This window comes from Notechis scutatus, chromosome 2 (assembly GCF_049901735.1).
Source record: "Notechis scutatus isolate UNSWTSFEM ecotype Mainland chromosome 2, rNotScu1.2, whole genome shotgun sequence".
NCBI classification, from domain to species: domain Eukaryota; kingdom Metazoa; phylum Chordata; class Lepidosauria; order Squamata; family Elapidae; genus Notechis; species Notechis scutatus.
In genome coordinates this window covers 16,636,921-16,654,026 of record NC_142010.1, presented here as the reverse complement: position 1 = coordinate 16,654,026, position 17,106 = coordinate 16,636,921, and the positions used below count along the sequence as shown (strand labels likewise).

The 17,106-nt window shown below is 42.4% G+C and overlaps 1 protein-coding gene across 1 annotated transcript; it reads right to left on the bottom strand.

Moving 5' to 3' along the window:
- Positions 1–3,532: 3,532 nt before the first annotated feature.
- LOC113423880 (uncharacterized) lies at positions 3,533–6,282 on the bottom strand. The gene is made up of 2 exons (XM_087954143.1): positions 5,857–6,282; positions 3,533–4,018 (listed from the first exon to the last, which is right to left on the bottom strand). The coding sequence occupies exons 1-2, from the start codon at positions 6,280–6,282 to the stop codon at positions 3,533–3,535; spliced, it is 912 nt and encodes a 303-aa protein (XP_087810269.1).
- Positions 6,283–17,106: the final 10,824 nt, after the last annotated feature.

The window sequence follows — 17,106 nt, the reverse complement described above, 5'->3', positions numbered from 1 at the left end:
CCTTTCCCACGTTTCAACCCACCCAGCACGCGCGAGTGTTCTGATTGGCTGTGAGGTGCTGGAACTCCGGTTGCTCAGATCCTCCCGTCTTTTCATTGGTTAGTTCCTCGTCCGTCCGTCCCCCCCGCTCTCCGCCCCTTTCGAATCTTCACCAAACGGTCTCTAACGTTCGGTCAACAGACGAGGGTCTCAAACTGCTCATGCGCATAGTGCCGCGGGCCGGATTGGAATTTGGAGGCGGGGGGGGAGGGGAGGAAAGCTTCGGTTGCCAAGAGAGGAAGCAGTAGCTCCGCCTATCTGCGAGTGCTAAGCCAATGAAAACGGAGAAGAGCAAATATAAGGGCACTAAAATAGGCGGGGATGGGTGAAACGAATAGATCCCGTCCAATAAGAGAACCTTATTATTCTGCTCCAAGTTTCTGCTTCTGCTTGCATACTTCTCGTGACAGTTTAACCCAAGGGCCTTCAAACTTGGCAAGTTTAAGACTTGTGGACTTCAGCTCCCAGAATTCCTGAGCTAACATGACTGGAGGAGGAATTCTGGGAGTTGAAGTCCACAAGTCTTAAAGCTGTCAAGTTTGAAGACCCCTGGACATGAAAGATATTATCCAAATTAGATTTATTTCAGGCATCCTTCTCGTAGATATGACTCAAACGATAAGATTCTTCTGAAGGCATCAATACTCTGATCTTAGTCATGTAGGTAAAAAGAGAATGATTTCATCCCCACATGGAGAAACGTGCAGCCATCGGTGAGTTGGAATTCAAGTAAGCCTCGCTTGCTTACTCGTAATCGAGGCTGCTCCTCAGCCAATCAAAAGACTGACCCAGTGGTCAATCAGAGGTACAGATGTAACCACGTGATAAAGAACTACATTTCCCAGCAGGCAATGCCTTAAAGAGATAGCACCTAATTTCTGAGCTAAATATACACTCCAGCCAGCACACTTATATTTAAACGGCCGCTTCCATGGTTCTGATCCAAAACGGTGAATTAAGAGAAAAGGAAGTGTGGCTTATTCTCTTAAAAATGTAGTTCTCATCCTTGACAACTTTAATTCGTGTGGACTTCAACTCCCAAAAATCCTGAGGTAGCATGGCTCTGTGGGGAATTCTGGGAGTTGAAGTCCGCAAGTCTTAAAGTTACCAAGTTTGAGAAACAATACTTTTTTAAAAGACTAACCAGAAACTAATCGGGGGAACACGAGGATTCCAAATCTAGTTTGTCTAGTTGTAATCTACTTCTAATCTCAGTGGACTCTTCAGTTTGCTTGCTTTCATTAGGAAAAAGCACAGCTGTGGGTGGAAGAGTTTTGCAAAAGGAGAAAATATCATTCCTGAAATGCATTTTATCGCTTCTTTGACTTTCATTATTGTTGTGTTGTAATTCTGCTTTCTATCACCTGGCTGGGATGCCCAGCATTGACAACAGTCATATTGGTAATACTGCAATAAATAGCACATGACTTATTACAGTTTTGTTGCTAAGAATCTGAGTTATTCATCCATTATGACATTTAACGTTTAATCAGCAATTTTGTTCAGTATCATTCAATGAAAGCAATGTGAAGTTTGATAAAAGGGATTCATTATAATGTAAGTAAGATCCTCTTTAGCATTTGAGGTCAACAAACTCCAGAATGCCCATTTTTGCTCCAAAATCCAGAATGCCCATTTTTTTCACTTTAAATAGTCAGTGTCTGTAATATGCCTTCCTCCTTTAGCTAGAAGAAAAGTATGCCAGCCAAATTGAACATATTTTTCTCTCTTAAATGGTTTGTGTCATCAAGCATTGCATGGATGATCAAGAAGTTTATCTAATAAACTGAATAAACAACATGAACCATCTTTTATTTCCAAACCATGCTCCTCTGTAGTCACCTTTCCCTTTAAGGGTTGCTGGTGTTGCTATTCATTCAGAGAATGACAAAGTAATGTTTTTCAAAGTTGGCAGCTTTAAGCTGGGGAATTCTTGGAGCTGAAGACCACACATTTTAAAGTTGCCAAGTTTGAAACACACCAAGTTAAAGCTATTGATGGAGAACCTCTTTTCTCTTTCCTCCTAGCAGGTACTGTTTTATCTGCTGAGGGGAAAAAAATACTGTTTTATGGGTGTTGGGACTTAGTGAAAGGAGCCTGGGATGGCACTTTTAGTCACCTGTCAAATTACCTGATATTTTTCCAAATATGGGACTGTTCCTCTCTTGAAGGAATGTTGAAGTTGCATCTAAAAGATACTTGGGTCGATAGGTTAAGGTGTGGCAGAGGGATATATGTTCATAAAGCAAGAGGGAGCTTGTCATTGAAAATCTGGCATTTTTCAAAGCCTCAGTATTTCCATCAAATAGCCTTGACATTTTAAAAACCAACATATTTATTGTTGTGCAAGCAGGCTTCAACAAATATACGAAAACCGCTTTTCAGTGTTCAGAGGAATGCAAATAAACCAGTAAATGCAAGCATTCAGTCACATTTGGGTTATCAAAAGTACAAACTATACAATTTTTATTACAATGGACTTCCCCATCTGGAAGTTCAGAAGTGTTGGACTTGTATTTCCAAAAACGCTAAGTCAGAAAGGAGATTAGGGAAAGTGAATTAGAACATGGGTGGGAATACAAAGACACTCTGCATTTGTTCTACATTTCTTGCCTGAAAAGAAGTATTTTCTTGGAAGAAAAAAAGGCACAAGTGGCCAGGAAACACAAGAGGTTTCCAAACTGAAGACTGTAGCATCTACCTCCGTGATAAAGAGGATATTTGTATAATAAAAATCTAATCTTGGAAGCACCTGCTAGAAAAATATTCATTCATGGATAACCTATCTTGAAGTTGTATTTCAACATGGCTACAAAGCAAATAGGTGAGAAAAGCGATGCCAGCAGAATGCATACAAAATTTGTAGGTCATTTCAATGTTTAGTTCCATATTGGCACTCTATAAGAAACTTGTAAATAGAATGAACACAGGTAATCCTTGAGTTATGACCAATCAGAGCCATGGGGACACAGTAGTTAGAATGTAGTATTGAAGGCTAACTCTGCCAACTGACAGCAGTTCGATCCTGACCAGCTCAAGATTGACTCAGCCTTCCATCCTTCCGAGGTTGGTTAAATGAGGATCCAGATTGCTGGAAGCAATAGGCTGACTCTGTAAACTGCTTAGAGATGACTGTAAATCATTGTGAAATGGTATACAAGTCTAAATGCTATTACTATAATGGAACCTGCCCAATGGTTTACTCTGGGCCAGTTTTGTGAAAGGAAATGCTGGTTTCTGGTAAAATCGCTGTAAAACATGTTCACGGGACCGCAGGATATTGCAAATAGCCACAAATGTGGGCGGATTGCTGAGAGCTTAAAATGGAGTCATTTGACTGAGGGGAAGGGCAGCCATCAGAACTTCGAATCTGGGTCATAAGTAGTTTTGGGGGGGATCGATCATGAGTTTAGCTGTTAAGCAAGTGGTGATAAGTTGAGGACCACCTCTACCCAGTCATGTTAATGAAAGCAGGAAGGAGGGCATGGAAACATTAATAATCTTGCAATGTGCTCTTTCCTACTCTGCTTTTCAGAGTCTTCACTGCTTTCTTTATTTCCAGAACTGAATCCTGGATTTTCTGATTCTCAAGGAATGCTTCCCCACCCTTCTCACCCATCACTTGTGCAATATCTCCTAAGATGTCCACCAGCAGCTCAGGGAAACAAGCATGGTGAGACATGACTGCAGCTACATGAACCTTGCCTGCCAGTACATCCAGCAGTGCAAGGCATTTTCTGATCCAAGATTGCTTCATTAGAACATCCCCTTGGAAAGCAAGCAGCTCATCACATTGGATTTGGGTCTGGATGATCTTCTGATTCATGGCGTTTATCCCATCTTGTAATTCCTGTTCCTTTTGGGAGAAGTGTATGAACTTATCGTGGTAACCAACCACTTCTGCTGCATATTCTTCTACCGCTCGTTGAGCTTTGGTGACTAGATTTTCAGCTGACTCCAGGGCTATTTGATAACCACGCTAGCACCTAGAAGGAAAGATAACTTGGTGATATGGATTTTGACTCACAATTGTTTTCCAACCAGAAGAACAGCGATAAAAAAAAAATCCCTCCAAATTCAGCTACTGAACTAAGAAAACGCTTGGAGGAGTTTTGTCTGAAAGGACCGGAGGCATTGTGTCAGTACTAAAACTGGTTAGTCACCAATTATCACATTAATAATCAATTGCTTGTTAGGGACTCTGTTTTATAGGGTGCTGTACAGATTGTGTTGTGCCCAAGTCTATATAGGTGGCCAGAGGAATCAAAAGTTTTTTTAAAAATCGCTTTGAATCCGCTGAAATCATTGTACTCTGAATCAAATAAATAATTGTATTTTGAATCAAATAATCTGAATCAAAGTTTCACTCCCCTTTTCCCTTCATTCAGCTATGTTTTTCTTAAAAAGATACATTCGTGATCTAAGGCAGGGATCCCCAACCTTTTTCGCGCCCGGTTCCTGGAGGGAGTTTTGTCTGAAAGGACCGGAGGCATTGTGTCAGTACTAAAACTGGTTAGTCACCAATTATCACATTAATAATCAATTGCTTGTTAGGGACTCTGTTTTATAGGGTGCTGTACAGATTGTGTTGTGTCCAAGTCTATATAGGTAGCCAGAGGAATCAAAAGGTTTTTTTAAAAAAATCGTTTTGAATCCGCTGAAATCATTGTACTCTGAATCAAATAAATAATTGTATTCTGAATCAAATAATCTGAATCAAAATTTCACTCCCCCTTTTCCCTTCGCTCAGCTATGTTTTTCGTAGAAAAGATACATTCGTGATCTAAGGTATGTACCAAAGGCATCCTCTTTCATTATTCTTCAGAATATCTGCCATGAACCACAGTTTTATATCCAAATCCCATATGAATGTCAAAGTTTATTTTCAAAGTATGGCATTTTCCTCCACCTGCTGTAGTTGGATCGTCTATATATAACACAATAATTAGGTTTTTATCCAACTTTTATTGTATTACTTTATAAACAAGCAAACATACACAATACACTTTCTTCTTTCTCCTATTTTCCCCACAACAACAGTCCTGAGAGGGAGTGACTGACTTGGAAATACTCTGCTGATTTTCCTACCTAAAGTGAGACTAGAACTCAGTCTCCTGGTTTCGAGGCCAGAACTTTCACCACTCTACCAAAGCCTGTTACTATATACTATACAAATGTATTATATACTATTATGTTTTATATTAATCTTTAATCATATGTGCTAATTTTTGTATTGGATTTGTTAAGGTTGCCCGACTCCAAGAAGACTGGGTGGTGTATACGTCCAATGCACAGATTAAAAAAACATTTTTAAACAACACATAATTGCCCAGCCTAAAACAACACTCCCCAATACATGAAAATTCACCAGGCGCTCTGTAGCACTCTAACCCCAGGCTTGGGAATAAAACCAGGTCTTAAGAAAATTCCAGAAACTATGTTCTCCCGGGTACAGGCTGCGAGTCAATCTACATTTAATTGAAGGGATATAGTAATGAATGATTAACAATATTTTTTTATCATCTAACTAATGTTGCCTTAAGCTAACAGTAATGAAGACAGTATCTCAATTTTACTTGAGGGAAAACAGATGTGCTATAAATCTCTGCAGAGAAAGAAGTTATAGTTTTAAAGCAGGGTTCTTCAAACTTGACAGCTTTAAGACTTGTGGACTTCAATTCCAGAATTCCTCCTCCAGTCATGTTAGCTCAGGAATTCTGGGGGTTGACATCCACGAGTCTTAAACTTGCCAAGTTTGAAGACCCTTGTTCTAAAGGAATCCCTTCAGATTTAAAATCTATTGGTTTGGGAATTAACTGACTTACCAATGAGTGTCCCAAGTGCTGGAAGGATCATCAAGTGCATACCAATATCTCGTCCCTCACGTTTATTTTCCATTTCTTCATGAGCTAATGTGAGCTTCTCCTTTGTGTTTTCCAGATGCAACTCGGCAGTTTGCAACATTCCCACTGATTTCTTCTCAGCTTCTTGAAGGGCAACAATCTGGGCTTTCAAATCCACCAACTTCTTCTGCTTCTCCCTCAGATCATCTTGCATGAGTTTCTTCACTGTTATCAGGGCCTCAGATTGAGAATCAGCCAGCAGCAGTTGAGATGCTACCTTCTCTTCAGCCTCTGAAAAATAGCTAAGGGCCGTGTCAACACAATTACGGATTTTAACACAGGTCTCTCCATCTGGCCGTAGAAGGAGTAGAAGCTCAGCTAGGAAGACAAGTTGTTGCATTCCTACCTCCAACTGTTCCTTGGTGGACTCATTACAACTCTCATTTTGCAAAGGAGCCATGAGAAGTGGAGATGGATTCCGAGCTAGGAGGCAAAATACAACAACAGAGATTGGTTAAACTTAAGAACACTTGTTTATTTGTGTTCAAAATCTGTTCATTTGAACTTTGGAAGGGATGTCGTGTGGTGAGTAGCAGCATCTAGAAGTCCCTCATTGAGTTCTGAGTACTGTCCTTATTATTACCTTTCTTGTCAGAGTACAACACGTGTACAATGAGATTGACTGAGCCTCCCTTCGTGCACCCCCACACAACACAACTCACAGTGAAGACAGAAGTCCCTAACCCAGTCCCAATCTTATTACGCTATGTGACCTTGTTGCACAACACGCCTGGCTCTGCAAATCTGTCACACTATGTTGACATGAAGTTATTTACCGTTCAGAAGTCTGACAGCCCACGGGTAGAAACTGTTTCTTCAGCCTGTTGGTGCGGCTGGCTATGCTTTCTATATCACCTACCTGATGGTAGGAGGGTGAAGAAGTGCTGACCGGGACGTGAGTCTTGCCTGAGGATTTTCCTCACTCTTCTAAGGCAGCGAGCCCTTGCGATGTCATCTAGTGCAGGGATCCCCAACCTTTTGACGGCGCGGCCCGGTACCAGCATCAGCTGGCGCGCATGCCCGGTATCGCATCACTGGGCGCCGCCATCTTTTGACGAAAAAGATGGCGGGCGTTAGCGCTCCGGTGATCTTTTCGGTAGAAATGGCTTTCTACCCGGAAAAGCTCACCGAAGCGAGGCCGCCATCTTTTTTGATGAAGTGCCGGTGAGCTTTCTACCCGAAAAGCTCACCGGAAGCACTTTTTTACCAAAAAGATGGCGGCGCCCAGCAACCAGCGGCCCGGTAAGAGTTGTTCCACGGACCGGTATCGGTCCGCGGACCGGGCGGTTGGGGACCCCTGATCTAGTGGTATCAGGGAACAGCCCACAATGTTTTGTGCTGTGCTCACCACCCTCTGTAATGTCTTTCTATCCACGGCTGTCAAGCCAGCATACCACACCGTAATGCAATATGTGAGGATGCTTTTTATAGTGGACCGGTAAAAGGAGGTCATCAGTCATTGTTCCACTTTATTCTTTCGCAAGACCCTAAGGAAGTGGAGTCTCTGTTGGGCCTTTCTGGCCACCTGGGTTGTGTTGGTTTTCCAGGTGAGATCTTTGCTGAGGTAGACTCCCAGGAATTTAAAGGAGGAAACTCTCTTCCACACAGCCCCCTTGATGTAAAGTGGGGCGGGTTCCTCTTTCTTTTTCCAGAAGAATAATGCAGATCAGTAATTCTCAACTTTGGCAACTTTCAGATGTATAGGCTTCAATACTTAGAATTCTTGACGTACAGATAGTCCTTGATTTACAATCATTCATTTAGTGACTGTTCGAAGTTCCAGCAGCACTGGGAAAAGTGACTTCTAGCTGTTTTTCATGCTTATGACCATTGCAGCATAGCATCCCTGTGGTCACATGATCAAAATTCGGACACTTGGCAATTGGTTCATATTTATGAACAGCTGCAGCGTCCCTGGGATCATGTGATCCCCTTTTGTAACCTTCTGACAGGTAAAATCAATGGGGAAGCCAGATTCGCTTAACAACCGTGTTATTAACTTAACAACCGCAGTGATTCACTTAACAACAGTGGCAGGAAAGGTCGTAAAATGGGGCAAAACTCACTTAACAACTGCCTTGCTTAGCAACATAAATTTTAAGCTCAGTTGAGGTCAGATGTGCCTTCAGAAGTTGTGGGAATTTCTGTTAACTCTGTTAATCTGTTAAATCTGTAAATCAAGGACTACCTGCATTTTTTCATTTACTGGACTTAAACAGACCGATCTTCCCCATTTGGTCTTCTAAAATAAGATTTCCTGCACTTTTGTCATTCCTAGCCCAGCCAATCCTTCTAAGGCAGTGTTTTTCGACCTTGGGAACTTTAAGATGAATGGACTTCAACTCCTATGCTGGCTGGAGGATTCTGGGAGTTGAAGTCCACACGTCTTCCCAAGGTGGAGAAACATTGCTCTAAGCCAAGGGTCTTCAAACTTGGCAAGTTTAAGATTTGTGGACTTCAACTCCCAGAATTCCTGAGCTAACATGACTGGAGGAGGAATTCTGGGAGTTGAAGTCCACAAGTCTTAAAGCTGTCAAGTTTGAAGACCCCTGTTCTAAGCTGAAAAGCCTAAACCTGCACTTCTGTCTGTTAGGGCTCCAACAAATTCACCCTCATTCAAATCATAAGTCTCTAGGCGCATCTCTCAGAGTAAAAAAAAATTGATTTATTAAGAGTGGCCATGTTGGCATTAGCTGGGTGCATCCGACACTAAAATACACCATTCATTTCCCCCTTGACCCTGGTTTTCCCCTCACCCCCTGGGTATATATTCTCAAATGGGACACATCCATAGCCAAGAGTCGTCAATCATGCTTTGGGCTGCCAAGGCAATTATCTAAGGCATTTAAGGAATGCGCTGCATTTCCTCCACTTCCTTTCTGCTCGCAACTAAAAAGACCAAAGGAGCTTTTTGTTTGTTTGTTTGTTTTAGTTGACACTGTCATTCCTAGCCCAGCCATTCATTCTGAGCCCGTGTTTTTCAACCTTGGGAACTTTGAGATGAATGGACTTCAGTTCCTATGCTGGCTGGAGAATTCTCTCCACCTCTTCCCAAGGTAGAGAAACATTATTCTAAGCTAAAAAGCCTAAACCGCTGTAGTCCCTCTTCAGCGCTCCAACTTCGGATAGATTCAGATCCCCCCCCCTTTTTTTTTGCAGTGTTTCCAGTTCTGCATGGCTCCCTTTTCAAAGTGATAGCCAAGGTTATGTGGACAAGAGCCCCAGTGATTTCTAAAAAGCTGGGAATGATAGAAGTTGAACTGCAACACATGAGAAGTCCTCAGCAACCTGTCCACCCTAGAAGCCTTGTTTCTGTTCCTGTTCTTTGACAGGAGGGGAATTCCCTCCGTGAGGATCTGGAAGGAAGTACTGGTTTCTGAACAAGAATTTCCCCCGAGATCAGCATTTTTAAGATGTGTCAGCCCTCAGCCCCCGAGGCAGCCTTCGCATTCCTTTAACTTTAAGAGGTTTGTGGCAGAGGTTATCGCCTAACAAATAAAAACTATAATAACACTGATAAGGAACACCTTAAATTGGCTCTGGAAGGTCAAGAAAACAAATAGAAGAGGATATCTGAAGCTCAGGTTCAATTGTGGAGGCCTTGGTGATCTCTGAGCATTGTGGTTTGCTTGCAGACCTCTAATCACCCCTCCAACTGGGAGGGAGTGTGGGGCTTGATCCCTGTTTATGTTGTAGTTTATGTACAATATAGTAGCTTAGATATTGCATATCGTGTGTACACACACACACACACACACACGATATCCTAGGTCATTTGCTGTATTGCAACTTCTTGAGTTCTTGTGGTGTAATTTCCCGAGTTTTCTGATGTGATATCCTGAGCGGGTGGCTGTGATGTAGCATTCTGGGTTTTAGTCTGGCTTCGAGTTTGGGGTCTGGGTCTGTGTTTTTGGCGTGAGTCAGCTTGTTTGGTTTTGGGGTCGGGGGGGTGCGACTAAAACCCAGGATATCACAGCACAAGACCAAGGATACCATAGCAATAAATCTCACAAGGTCATCACACAACCCATTACCCAAGCCGTTACTACACAGGAGGCTAATGGAAAAGAGGTCAAAACACAAACGACCCAGGAGATTACAGCACAAGATCCAGGATATCTCCACAACAAAATTCACAAGGCCATCACACAGCCCATTATACCAACATCAACTCCATCAACCAATCAAGAGGCAGCAGCGCAGCCAATGAGCCCAGCACACCAGCCCCCACCACCAGTATTTATAGAGAGACGGCAACTCTGATCACACACTGCTTGCACTGGCATGAAACCGAAAGCACCAGCCTGAGGATGGCGAGTGGGACCAAGATACTCTTAATCTTACATGGGAAAAGACCCAAACACACCTAGACATATATATAATTCAGCTTTGTTCGGGTATTTTCCCACATCATTGTAGTTGTGCTTTTAAAGTTGTAGCAACGTTTCGGCAGAATCTCATCTGCCATCAACAGGCTTCTGTATAGTGTTCATCTGTGAGTCAGACTTTTACAGTGGTTTCAGATTTAAATTTGGGGCAGCCTATTGCTGTGCCAGAATGATTTTTTCTTTATCCTGATTGGTTGGGAGTCTTGGTCTGTGTTTATTGGTCTTGGAGTTTGCTGTGTTCTGCTTGATTGGTGTTTCTAATATCTTCTGTCTGTTTTTTGGCTCTTTTTGTACTTTGATTGGCTGACAACATTGTGTTACTTTATTGGAGGCCTTTAGTGCAGCTTGGCTCCGGGTAAACGGATGGCTATCATTAGTTAGGAAGCTAGGTTTCATCTGGGTGCCTGGTTGGGGTGTGTTTGAGCTGGAGGTATCTGTTTGTGCCCAGGTGCTTGTCTGGCTAGTGGTGTGGAGATTTTTTTGTTTGTGAGTGCAGGCTTCCAAATGATTGACAGCCTGGTGGAATCATCTCTTCTATTCATGCTTTCTGGTCTTTTTTCAATCTCTATGGCTTCTCTGATGATTCTGTGGCTGGGGTTTTCTATAGTGGCTAGGGTTTTGGTGCCATTGAAGTTGATGCTATGACCTGTGGCTTCCATGTGTTGGACTAGTGAGGAAGTGTGTTCCAGCTTTTTGACTGCATTTTTGTGTTCATCCAGGCGGGTACTTATTCTTCTATTGGTCTGTCCAATGTATGTGGCCGGGCATGATGCACAGGGGACTTCGTATATGCCTTGGTTTTCCAGGTCAATTTTATCTTTGGGGTTTCTAAGGATGGCTGCTATTTTTCTGTCTATTTTGAAGGCAGTCTTGATGTGATGTCTGTGTAGTATCTTACTAATTTTGTCTGTGGTACCTCTTATGTAGGGCAGGACAGCTGTTCCATAGGTGTGTTCATCTTCTGGGTCTCTATTATGTCTCAGTGTGTTTTTGTGGATCAAGCCGGTGATTTTGCTTTTGTGGAAGCCGTTGGCTGTCAGTACTTTAGTCAGGGTGCATAGTTCAGTCTTAATGTGTGTCTTGTCTGCCAGGCGTTTGGTTCTAGTAATTAGTGTTTTAGCCACGGAGTTTATCTGTGCTGGGTGGTGGTGGGATTGGGCGTTGAGGTAGCGGTTAGTGTGTGTTTTCTTCTGGTATATGGTGTGTCCTAGTGTGCCATCTGTTTTTTTGTAGATTAGTACATCTAGGAATGGTAGTTGTTTGTTTGTTTCCATTTCCATGGTTTCAACCAAGGCATATATGACCTAAAACTTATTTTTAGTATCAGAAACAAAATGCAATCACCCACCTACCTCTTGGAGTAGTACTGTAAAACTTACTCCATTGAAAATCTTGAGTGCATTCCCTTGTCTCGCTTTGCAATCTCACTATTCTTTCCAATACCACCTTTTTCCCCCCTCAGGAATAAGGATAAAAATCAGTGATTGATGAGACAACCAACCAATCAGATCTCCACAACTTGGGTAATTGTGCTAATTCCTTGGGTATGACACTTTTCCCTCCCACCTCCCACCAGACTCAGGAATACTTTAAATCTCAGCTTGGGAGGAACTAAAATGTATATTCCTGGTGTGGCCAGGTTATTTTGAAAGATTTCGGAAGCTTGTGTATCTCTGCACACGCCCTGTATAGGCTTTTGCCCTGAGACCTGAGTGTATTTTATCTTTATCTTTTGCTTCAATAAAAGGTGAGTGAATTCTGGGCAAGGTGGGGTGGGGGATACAAATCTATGATGTGTTGTCAGACTTAGGCAAAAAGAAGAAAAAGTTGGCAAAATGGGAGGTGATGGGAGAATGCACTAAGGTTATGAGAACCTAAGAATGAGGACCCCAAGACTAAAGGAGACCGAAGCAAAAAAGGGACAAATGGGTTTGAAATATAAGAAAGAAAGAAAGAAAGAAAGAAAGAAAGAAAGAAAGAAAGAAAGAAAGAAAGAAAGAAGAAAGAAAGAAAGAAAGAAAGAAAGAAAGAAAGAAAGAAAGAAAGAAAGAAAGAAAGAAAGAAAGAAAGAAAGAAAGAAAGAAAAAAAGAAAAGGGTGGAATTGAAAAGGGGAGGGAGATAAAATGGCATCCGGTTATTTATTTGATTATTTTCCTAAGGAAACTACTTGTTCTTCCATAAACAGCTTCTTTTGGAGCCAAAGGGGGGGGGGGCTAGGGCGATCTTGAAATTGAGTTCTATCACAATATGATTTTCCATAGAGAAAATCAGTTTAGGAGGAGTATATGTAATATTTCATGCATTTATATTATATGGGATGGGAGTGGGGAAATGCTAAAAGCTATACAGAGCATCTAAAGTTAAAACTGTGGAGCCATGAAAAAGCTTCGGTCAACCATTAACGTGTAATAAATTGTAAGCATTTTTGAAGCCTAAATTAGAGATTTCTTTGACAATTAACAGCTTAATTGGAAAGGAATGATATGACACATAGGTCGGAACTACCTCCTCCTCCTCCTCCTCCTCCTCCTCCTCCTCCTCCTCCTCCTCCTCCTCCTCCTCCTCCTCCTCCTCCTCCTCCTCCTCCTCCTCCTCCTCCTCCTCCTCCTCCTCTTCTTCTTCTTCTTCTTCTTCTTCTTCTTCTTCTTCTTCTTCTTCTTCTTCTTCTTCTTCTTCTTCTTCTTCTTCTTCTTCTTCTTCTTCTTCTTCTTCTTCTTCTTTTCTTCTTCTTCTTCTTCTTCTTCTTCTTTTCCCCTTCTCTTCCTCCTCCTCCTCCCCTCCTTCTACTTGTACTGTAACTTAGGAGTCCCCAACCACCTCCCTGGTCCATGGACTGGAACTGGGGCACAGCATGCCAGAAACTAGGCTGCATAAACAAGCAAGGCCCCATCCACTGGTTGCAAGCAGCACATGAACCCATGCCCTTCCAGTCCACAGAAAAACCTCTCTCCATGGAACCGGTCCTTGGTTCATCTGCTGTAGATGACATGGATCTGCAAACCATACCACTTACATTTCGCTCAGGAAAGCAAACTTAGCAAACTCAGCATTAGAGGAAAAAGCCTTAGCTTGCAGCTTGAATGGGCATTTAATAGCTAAAGGGCCACTTCTCACTTTCCTCATAGCTACTTATTATGCTATAGAGGCATTTCTTAGAGAATTTTCTTCAGTTCATATAGAACCTCACAATATTTTAATCATTATTTCCTTATACCTAAAACTTTTTAACAGTCAAAATCAGCTCTATGAATTGAGCCAACATCACAAATTAAAAGTACATTTTAATTGTAATTTTACGGTCAGAAAATTATTCACATTGGTTGCTATATTTTTTTTCTTGTGGTGTTTGCTTATATTGCATATATTTTTCATTCACTTGTACTGCCCTTAGTTGTAAGGGCATGCTAAATAAAAATGGCTATTCCAACACAATATGAATTTGCTGAGAAACAAGACCTTAACCCAGCCAATGCTTTTGTACCACTGTTACAACTGAATTTAAAACCACTTAACTACGGACAAATCACCCATGTCTCAATGTCGGCTTGTATGCGTAGTCCTTAACTGATTACATTCCCTTCTTATGACCGTCCCTGTCAGCATAAAACATTTTAATAGCCAAGAAACAGGGAGCAGCCCTCTTTTGCTTAGTTTTTATGAGGGCATATTAAGCAAGAACTAATAAACCCATCCAGATGGGAAGAGTTAATGGTTGGCCTCTTTCCAATCTGCTGCCCTAATGCATCTCAGGGAAGGATGACTAATAGCTTCTGCATTGCTGCAATCCACAGGACTGTCAATCTTTGATCCAGAGTAAACTAAAAAAGAAAAAAAAATCAGATGGCAAATGATGAGGTAATAATGGCCCTAGGGCTGTTTGATCCCTTCCATTCATTAATCAAATTGTAGGTAGGCTTAACAACCGAAGAGAACAGTGAAGCGGTTTAGGACAGAGACCTCCAAACTTGGCAACATTAACATTAAGACTTGTAGACTTCAACTCCCAGAATTCCTCAGCCAGCATGGAGACCCAGGGTTTAGGAACTAGCATAATAGAGAACTTGTTTTAAAAAGATCACTTGTTTTTAAGAATCACCGTAGGTTCCTCTCATTTCACAAAACTTATTCAAAAGCTATTCTGGTTCTAAAGCTCCTTTACTGATTAAGCAAATTGAGCTGCTCAGTGAAAAATTAAGGATTTTTCTTTCCATGTTTACTGGCCAGATAATCTAATAGCTTTTTGGAGATCATCACTTAGAAACTTCCAAACCTGCTAATTGCCAGGTTTTCCAGCTGTAAATATAGCTTTAAATTCTACCCTTGTTCCATTCATCAAGAGAAATCAGGATTTGGTAATTGCACCCTTTAGATTATATTGTAATAGTACAGTTGTTGTTGTTGTTGTTGTTGTTGTTGTTTTGCAGAATCTAGTTTCTCTCACCATATTCAAATCTGTTCTAATGAGTTCTAGATCTCTCTAGATGACCTACAAGGTCCCTTCCAACTCTGATTATCTGTATCTGTATCTCTCCATCTACCTGCTTCTGTGTTTTCCTATCCACCCATAAGGAATGTGAACTTCTGAAAGTCCTTGGAAGGTGCTGCAAGGGACTAGAATACGTGCAACCAACCTTAATTTGGAAAGTGGGGAAGAGAAAAGAATAAATTATTTCTTCTAACTGGAAAGGATGAAGTCATCAGATCCCCAACCCCTTACACTCAGTGGTGGGATTCAATTTTTTTTACTACCGATTCTGTGGGTGTGGCTTGGTGAGTGTGGCTTGGCGGGCGTGGCAGGGGAAGGATACTGTAAAATCTCTATTCCCTCCTCACCTCACTAACCTGCTTTCCAGCTCCATTCTCCTGTGTAAAAGAAGACCCAGCCAATCAGCTGGGACTCGGGAGGCAGAGAATAGATGGGGGCGGGGCCAGTCAGAGGTGGGATTTGCTGATTCTCTGAACTACTCAAAATGTCCACTACCGGTTCTCCAGAACTGGTCAGAACCTGCTGAATACCACCTCTGCTTGTACTCTGTACCACTACACCATCCCTAAGAGATAACTTCCAGCCTTTGTATGAAAACCACCAGGGAAGCCTATCAAAGCCTGTTCTGCTGATTGGCAGCTGTTCCTGAGCTTCTCTTCTTCTTCTGAACTTCTCTCTTCTTAAGAAAAAGAAACTGGACAGCCACTTGTCTGGAATGATATAGGATCTCCTGCTTGAGCAGGAGGTTAGACCAGAAGACCTCTAGGGGTACCTTCCACCTCTGTTATTCTGATATTATTCTGATGTGTGATCTGTATCTACCTCCTTGAAGTTTCATCCCATTAGTCCTAGTTTTGCCCTCTGGATTAAGGAAGAATCATTTGAATGAATGTTCTGAACAGCTCTTTCATCTGTGACCATCTGGGAGAGCAGCCAATAGCACCAAAACTTTAGGAGGAATGGTCAGACCAGTATGAAATTTCAAGCCCTATTCCTTAAGCCTACTGCTGCTAATCTCAGATTTCCCATTCTGGTTCAAGATTGCATATTTTAGGGTTCTGGTGTTCGTATCTCCCTGGGGCAATTGGATCATTCCTTTTACAAGTAATCCTCAACTTACAACCGTAATTAAGCCCGGAAGTGAATGGTAAGTTGTCGCAGTAATAAATTAAGCCAGTATGTAACCAGATTAGATTTTTTTGAAATATTTTATGGTGGTCATTAACCAAATACCATGGTTGTTAAATGAATCAATTTTTCCCTAATGGGATTTTTTTTTTTTTGCCAGAGATCAGAAGTAAACACTGGAAACCAGGAAAAAAAAGTCACAAATTGTGGTCATGTGACTGTAGGAAGCTGCAAACGACCATAAAGGTTGCTTGCCAAGTGCCCAATCATATGATTGTGGTTTGTGTGTGTGTGTGTGTGTGTGTGTGTGTGTGTGTGTATGTGCAGCTCTTGTAACTAAAAACAGGTTGTAAGTAGCTCTGGGCAGGGAGTGGGATTCTACCGGTTCGGACTGGTTTGGGCGAACTGGATGTTAAAGTTACAAACCGGTATTTCAATTGACCAGCCTCCTCACCCAGGAGTCTCCATGCGGCCCATTTTCTGTGGAAGTAAGTACAGGGTATGCATGGAGGCTCTGGGAGGGGGAAAATTAGCCTTCTTGAAGTCCAGAAATGGGCCTATTTCCGGATTCTGGAGGGTCTCCAGAGCCCAGGGGAGGCTGTTTTCGCCCTCCCAGAGGCCCGGGAGAAGCCTCCAGACCTTTGGGTGAGCGAAAACGGCCTCACCCAGGCTCTGGAGGCCCTCCGGAAGCCGGAAACAGGAAATTCAGGTAGACCACACCCACCATGGCCACGCCCACCCAGCAACTGGGCAGCGAACCAGTTGCTGGCAGTTTTAAATCCCACCTCTGGTTCTGCAGGACGTCCGTCATAACATAGATTTGTTGTTAAGTGAGCGGTCGTAGGCTGAGGACTACCTATAAACACCTTCGTTAAGAGCGATGTCCATTTTTCTTTGCAGGCTATCCACTATGGCAGTGGTCCCCAACCTTTTTTATGCCGTGGCCCGGTACCAGCATCAGCTGGGCGCCGCCATCTTGTTTTGATGAAAAAGTGCTTCTTTCATCAAAACAAGATGGCGGCGCCCAGCGCTTCCGGTGAGCTTTTTACCCGGAAAAGCTCACCGGAAGCACTTTTTCATCAAAACAAGATGGCGGCGCCCAGCAAACCAGCAGCCCGGTAGGATTTGTTCCACGGACCGGTGGTTGGGGACCCCTGCACT

Excerpts from the sequence above, each read along its gene's own strand:
- LOC113423880 (XM_087954143.1), bottom strand. The coding sequence starts at position 6,282 with ATGCAACAACTTGTCTTCCTAGCTGAGCTTCTACTCCTTCTACGGCCA. Across the intron at positions 4,019-5,856 it reads GGACACTCATTGGTAAGTCA|CGTGGTTATCAAATAGCCCT; the intron begins GTTAATTCCCAA and ends TCTAGGTGCTAG.